This window comes from Ochotona curzoniae, unplaced genomic scaffold (genome assembly GCF_017591425.1).
Source record: "Ochotona curzoniae isolate NIBS_2020 unplaced genomic scaffold, NIBS_Ocur_1.0 scaffold_3835, whole genome shotgun sequence".
Lineage (NCBI taxonomy): Eukaryota > Metazoa > Chordata > Mammalia > Lagomorpha > Ochotonidae > Ochotona > Ochotona curzoniae.
The window spans coordinates 22,463,140-22,470,054 of NW_024467114.1; the positions used below are offsets into that span (position 1 = coordinate 22,463,140).

Genomic DNA, 6,915 nt, shown 5'->3' on the forward strand with positions numbered 1-6,915 from the left:
TTCATTTGAATATGTACAGCAGTTGGGTGCAAGTTAAGACCTGAAGCAGGATATTGTTGACAATAAAGAAAGCTTACATGGAAACATTGTAAAGTTATTTTAGCGCTGCACTTTTTAAAATTGTTTACATTCTGTCTAATATTCTGCAAAATATATGAGCTCTGTTATCAGAAGGGTTTAGATATCACTTTACTGATTGCACTACATGTTTTAACTCGATGCAGTAAATCTCATATCATTTTAAAGGGAATACTAGCAAATTAAGCAAGTTTTATCCAGTGCAGTTTTGTAACAAATTGAAGGATAGAGCTTCAACTAGAACTTGATATTATTACCATAACTGACTATGAAATTCCCTTAACTAGTTGAACATCCCTTAGTTTAGGTAATCTTAACATTTATTTTTCATTTCTGGTCTTGAGATGTAACTTCCATTCTGTCCTAAGCATAACTGAAAATAACAGTAGACTTTCTAAGTCAAGCGTAGCTTCTATGATTCAGTAGAATTGTTCTTTTGGTAAGATTGATGTTTGGAAGGCGGCGTCGAGCGAACACCGGCCTGGAACCCTGCTCGGCTTGCGATTGGTCGGGTCTGCCGGGTTGGGTAGCGCCGCAAGGCGCAGGCGCGCTCGTTTAAAGTCGCCGTCGGTCGCCACCGGACGCAGGCCCCCTTCCGGCGTCGCCATGGCGGCTAACGCTACGACCAACCCGTCGCAGCTGCTGCCGCTGGGTAACGGGGGGCCGGGGGCGGGAGGCTGCACTCGGGGGGCGCCGGCCGCGGGGCATGGTGGGGGAGCGCCTCGCGGCTCGGCTCGGCTGGGCTTCCGCGTCCCTGCCGCCGCGCGTGGACGGGAGAGTGCCGGGACGCCCGGAGCCGAGTCGAAGGCGGGAAAGGGCGCTCGGAAGCCGGCGTTGTTAGGGAGGTCCGCCCTGTGGGGTGTCGGGCTGGGCGAGAAGGCCGCGCGTCCCGTTTGCCATTCCCTCCGCCTTCCCTTCACTGAACGAGCAGTGTCCGGCTTGTCCGGCAGTCTGCTTCGATTAGCATCTCGTGCGTGTTCTGCTCCCAGTAGGCGAGCAGCAGGTGCCCCTATGTGTGTATGTGTGTAATCCCACTCCGCTCCCCTTGACACAGAGCTGGTGGATAAATGCATAGGCTCCAGAATCCACATCGTGATGAAGAGCGATAAAGAAATTGTCGGCACGCTCCTGGGTTTTGATGACTTTGTCAGTATCCTTTTCCAAACTTGGCCGCTGTGGTTGTGTTTCGTTTTGCTTTGTTTTGTTGTTTTGTTTTGCCTTCCCCTTACCCGTCTCCCAGCCTAGCATCCTAGTTGGCCAGCGTGTTGCTGAGGGTTTGTGATAAACACCAGCTCATTTCCAGAGCGCTGGCAGTAGTATTTGCAGAGGTGCCAACAGCCGGCCTGCTGCGTTTGAGCCACTTTGGGTTCAAGATTGCATCCAGAGTCCGTTTTGCACCTGCTGGGATTTGTATATCCTTAACGCTGCCTCTCTCAGATATGGTATTAGAAGATGTCACTGAATTGTGAGTCGTGGTAAAAAGAAAGAACACAACACCAGTGGGGGGAGTGTCTCTGTTTAAGGAAATCGGTGTGGGTAAAAACTGGGGATTTTAAGACATCATTTCAAGGGTGTGCCCATGTTGGCACTGACCTGTATCATATACCGTGCCAGTGAGGACTGTTGGTGTGACCACGTCTGCTTTCACACTTGGCATTGGTTACACACCGGCTTAGGTCTTAAAGCCGCCAGGCCCCTCTGTTACCCACAAATTCTTGTGGTAAAGAATTTGCCCATGGGAAACTTTTATCTCTGAAGCTTACCTGTACAATTGCTGAGGTTCAATTTCTAAGCAGAAATGAGTTTTTTTAAGAGCGGAAAGGGAGCCCCCAAATGCTCCCCACACCCCGCCCTGGATGCCACTGTTAATGCTTTTGTTCTGTTTTTAATCTGTAGTGAAATCACACCAGAAGGAAGAAGGATCACTAAATTAGATCAAATTTTGCTAAATGGAAATAATATAACAATGGTAAGATGCCCCCCACTTAAAGCTGTTTTATTTAGATGCTGATGTGTCATGATCGAGGGGCAGGAATTACAGAGCCAGCTGGGGGAGCTGTGACTGACCTCCAGTGGCTCCTAGGATGGGGAGATGCCCTGAGGGCAGGGCCCCAAAGCATACTCTTAGGCACTGTTGTTGAGACACTGAGTGTTGTTGGGTACCAGCAGCTCATCTTGATGACTGGGGACAGAGTGGGAGAGGCATGGTGGCCCTGATGATTGGGGACAGACGGGGAGAGGCACGGTGGCCCTGATGAGTGGGGACGGAGGGGGAGAGGCACAGTGGCCCTGGTGACTGGGGACAGACGGGGAGAGGCACGGTGGCCTTGCTCGCTGAGGAGCAGTTGGCAGGTCTGTAGGTGCAGTGTTGTTTTTATTGATCAGTCTTTTTCTTCCCTGCGCAGCTGGTGCCCGGAGGAGAAGGGCCTGAAGTGTGAGCGCCTGCCTTGCTTTCCACTGGCTCCTGTGCTGTCGTAGGATGGCAACAACACAACTGTTATTGCATTTGTTTTGTTTTGTTTTTTAACTTTTTAATGTTTCTATCCTGGAAAGCTGAGTTTCCCGTTAAAGGGAAATGCTTTTAAGATATATTGTGTGTCCATTTTTTGTAAGTTAATCATGATTATTTTGGAAAAAGGTTATTTTTTTTGAAGACTAAAAAAATAAAGGTGTTTTTTGGTGAATCGTTAACTTTATTTGTTATATTGCAATATGAAGATAACCAAGATAATTGTCTTGCCACTTCCTTATCTATCAGTTAATATGTCTGCCTTCTCATTTACATGACCACTTGGTTTTAAAGCAGGAATTACTCCAAGTGAAATGATGAGCTGTGGTTTTCTTCGTTAGCTCCTATTATAAACACACACGCACAGATAGTAAATGGGTGGGGGCCAGGATGGGATGCAGGCCTGGTAGGGCCAGGCTTCAGTACTCGTCAGTGAGAGTTGGGATTAAGGCCAGGTCAGGCCAGGCTGCAGCATCTGATGACAAGGGCCAAGATGGGGGACGAGCCATGCCAGGCTGGGTTGGAGCAACCACTGGCACAAGACAGAAATGTGGCTGGGAGCGGGCTTGATCCAAGAGTTAAGGGAACTCTGCCAGGCTGTGGTTCCCACTGGTGAGTGCAAGAGCCAGAGGAGGGGGTGGCAATTTGGGCTGGATATGGCTGCAGCATTTCTCGGTGCAAATGTGGACTGGATCTGGGGGGGTGTGCCAGATTGCGCTAGGCTCCAGTACCTGTTGGTGCCTCACAGAAGCCAAAAGTAGGTGTGGGATGGGCTAGGTCTCAGCACCCACTGAACCACATGCAGACCAGGGCTGGGCTGTAGCACTACCTAAGAGCTGGAATGGGTGTGGGCTGGTTGGGCAAGGCCACTGTGCCTGCCCGTGAATGCCACAGGAGGTAGCCCAAGTCAGGTTGGGTCAAGCAGCTTCCAGTGTGCAGGAGATCTGCAACTGGGCCAAGCTTTGAGTATCTGGGCAAGTGGAGATTCTAAGGTGGACTGTCAGGCTCTGGAGCTTGGAGGGGTTTCCTCAACCGTGGAGCAGTGAAATCAACAGCAACCCAGAACTGTTGAAACCACCTCAGCAGCACCCTCAGAACATGCTCCGGATCAGGGATCCTCAGATGCCATCGGAGACTGTTCCACGTCCCTGGTACAGATGTGTTCAGGCGGCTCTCCCCTTTCTGCCCCTCCCTCCCCAATACAGGAAGAAAAAAAAAAAAATGGAAGCAATTATCTCAGCCATTTTCCCCCACACCTTAACCCTGCCCACTCTAATCTGATCTACATGGACATACATACTGCTCAACTATGTAAACACCAAAAATAATTTTTTATTGGGAAGTCAGATATACAGAGAGGAGGAGAGACAGAAAGGAAGATCTTCTGTCCGCTGATTTGTTCCCCAAGCGGGCGCAACAGCTGGAGCTGAGCTGATCTGAAGCAAAGAGCTAGGAGACTTTTCCGGGTCTCCCATGCAGGTGCAGCACACAAGGCTTTAACTCATTATCTACTGCTTTTCCCCAAGCTACAAGCAGGGAGCTGGATGGGAAGTGAGGCTGCAGGGATACTAACCGGTGCCTATATGAGATCCTGGGCATTGAAGGCAAGATGTCAGCCACAAGCCTACTGCGCCAGGCCCAAATTAAGAAAAAAAAAAAAAAAGGCAAATGGGGCAGCTGGCATTCTAACTGGTGCTCATATATGGTGCTGTTTCTGCAGACAGAGGCTTAACATGCTACCATGGGTGTAGTGTTGAAATTGGACATTTGGCTATCAGGAGGAAAGATCTGAGGCAGAAGCTCCAGGGTGCCCTGAAATTGATTCCACAATTGGAAAACAGATCCCTGGCTGGTATTTAACTGGTGGAGCTAGGGAGCTAGGGCTGGAGCACAGGCTGGCCTGACTACCGGCTCATGCTCTGCCTACTCCAGTCCGTAGGAATGTGAGGTCACCGGGTAGAAGCCGAGAACAGAGACTGGCCAGAACATAGACCTGACCAGCTTTATTGAAGTCTGATCCCAAACGGAATTGGTTATTAAAAATGCATGGCATTGATTGGCCACCAGAGGGCACTGTGATATCAGGAAGCTGATTGCCAAAGCCAAGGCCGTTTTGTCTACAGCCTCTTCAGAATTCAGGCTCACTCTGCCATACTTGAGGGAACTTGAAATGTTAGTGGGGAAATGGATTTAAGACAGATAAGTTTATTCTGGTGCAGAAGACATGTGAAATTCCATGCAGTTTTTTCATAATACACATTTCCTGTGAGCATTTTCAAGGTCCGTTTGTGTGCACTCATTTCAAAATTTTTTTGAACCAAAATAATCATCTCATGTGAGAGACCATCCATTGGTTCACTCCTCCAGCGGCCACAATGGCCAGAGCTGAGCCTATCTGAAGCCGGGAGCCAGGAGCCAAGAGCCTCTTCCAGGTCTCCCACGTGGGCGCAGGGTCCCGAGGCTTTGGGCCGTCCTCTACTGCTTTCCTAGGCCATAAGCACGGAGCTGGAAGGGAAGTGGAGCTGCAGAACCCATATGGGATGCCGGTGCTTGCAAGGTGAGGAGTTTAGCCACTAGGCTACCATGCCAGGCCCTCAGATTTTGAAGATCAACAAGTTTAAAGTATTTAATAGATGCTCAATATATCGTAATACCCATTACTATTATTTACTTTTGTTTTTGTAGAAGGACAGAGAGAGAAGACATGTCTTCCACCTATTGGTTCACTCTCTGAATGCCTACCACAGCTTGCTGTAGGCCAGGCCATGTAACCAGGAGCCTGAACTTCACTGGGGGTCTCCCTGCAGGAGTGACGGGAACCCAAGTGCTTGAGCCACCAATGGCTGCTGCCCAGAACGCATTAGCCGGGGCTAGACTGCAAGTGCAGGCGGACTCCAACTCAGGATGCTGGCATCACACGTGGTGCCCTCATGGCCACGCCAGATACCTCCCAGTTATGAGTCTCAGGATTAATACAGCCTTTGCTGTCTTAGTACTTGGTTACCAACAAGCAAAGCTACCTGACGCTTAGTGTATAACATTGCCAGGAACAGTCGAGTCCCTTGTCATCTTTAACCCATCCAGCACTTGAAACATTATTCTCAGGGGATAAAGTAATAATTGTTTAACTAAATAGTGATAGTAGAACCCCCCCACCCTACATTTTTCAAAAGATAAGACAGGAAATGGTCTTTATTTATCATCAAAGAGTAAGTTACAAAGCACTTATTATCTTTTTAAAGTATACAGTTTTGTGTGTATTTACATTTTTTTTCAGGAAAGATACACATAGGTTTCTTGTTTGTTTTATTTTTGTTTTTGAGATTTATTTATTTGAAAGGCAGAGTTACAGAGAAAGAGAGAGTGAAAGACAGGAGTCTTCTAACCCGCCCAGCCCTGGCCATTGTGGGGGATCCAACCCAAGAGCTTTCACCCAGGTCTCCCACATGGCTGCAGGTGCCCAGATACCTGGGCCATCCTCCGTTGCTTTCTCAGATCATAAACAGGGAGCTGGATAAGAAGAGCAAACAGGACTCTAACCAGCGCTCCTATGGGATGCCAGCACCAAAGTTGGCAGCTTTATGTGCAATGCCACAGCACTGATCCAAAGTACTAAACCTGAGGAGGTCATAATGAAAAGTAAATGAAAGAGGCAGAGATTTCAGCATGGCCCTAATTTGTTAATAAAGCCGTCACTTACGGAGCGCCTGCCCTGCAAAAGCTAGCTGCCCAGTGGGTGGATGTGGCTCTCCCCTGGGATAGGGAATGACTCAGTTTCCCAGCTATAAGGAGGGAATCAGAGAAGGCAGCTGTGCTCTTCTCGGTCTGCCCCTCACCTTCCCCTGCACAGTCCATTCTGAGCTCAGCTCAGCTGCTTAGGGCCTGGGGTGCTCAAGCTGCCTCTGGCCTTGCCTCTCCTCCTCTGGCCCTTAGTGCCTGGGAGGGTTCCTCCCCAGTGAGGGAACAGCAGGAGTTCAGAGCGCAGACGGGGGGGGGGGGTGGCACTTGGTTGCCACCAACTTCCCTCCTTCAGGATGGTGGCCGTGACTCCACTTGACTGAAGCTGTCACAGGCCTAGGGGGGTAGCTTCTCCCCTTGTCCTGCGCTGTCGCTACTGTCTGCGTTTTCTGTCCTTGGACCACTCTGCCTTTTGCCTGTGGGTACTCTTCTTACTAAGTGAATTCTCTTTATCTGGGACCCAGAGGAAGAGCACCCTAGGAAGAGGAGGGAGGTACCAGAGGTGGGGCTTGGTGAATGACATCTCTCCTGCAGAGAGGCAGGAGAAGAGGAGCAGCCAGGGAGATGGGAACCGTTTGGCTTTGGGGCTG

The 6,915-nt window shown here is 49.6% G+C and overlaps 1 protein-coding gene across 1 annotated transcript; it reads left to right on the plus strand.

The window, feature by feature from the left end:
* Positions 1–623: 623 nt before the first annotated feature.
* On the plus strand, positions 624–2,762 carry LSM5 (LSM5 homolog, U6 small nuclear RNA and mRNA degradation associated). The gene is made up of 5 exons (XM_040964710.1): positions 624–730; positions 1,133–1,228; positions 1,516–1,543; positions 1,975–2,047; positions 2,484–2,762. The coding sequence occupies exons 1-5, from the start codon at positions 685–687 to the stop codon at positions 2,514–2,516; spliced, it is 276 nt and encodes a 91-aa protein (XP_040820644.1). The 5' UTR covers positions 624–684; the 3' UTR covers positions 2,517–2,762.
* The last annotated feature ends 4,153 nt before the right edge of the window (positions 2,763–6,915 follow it).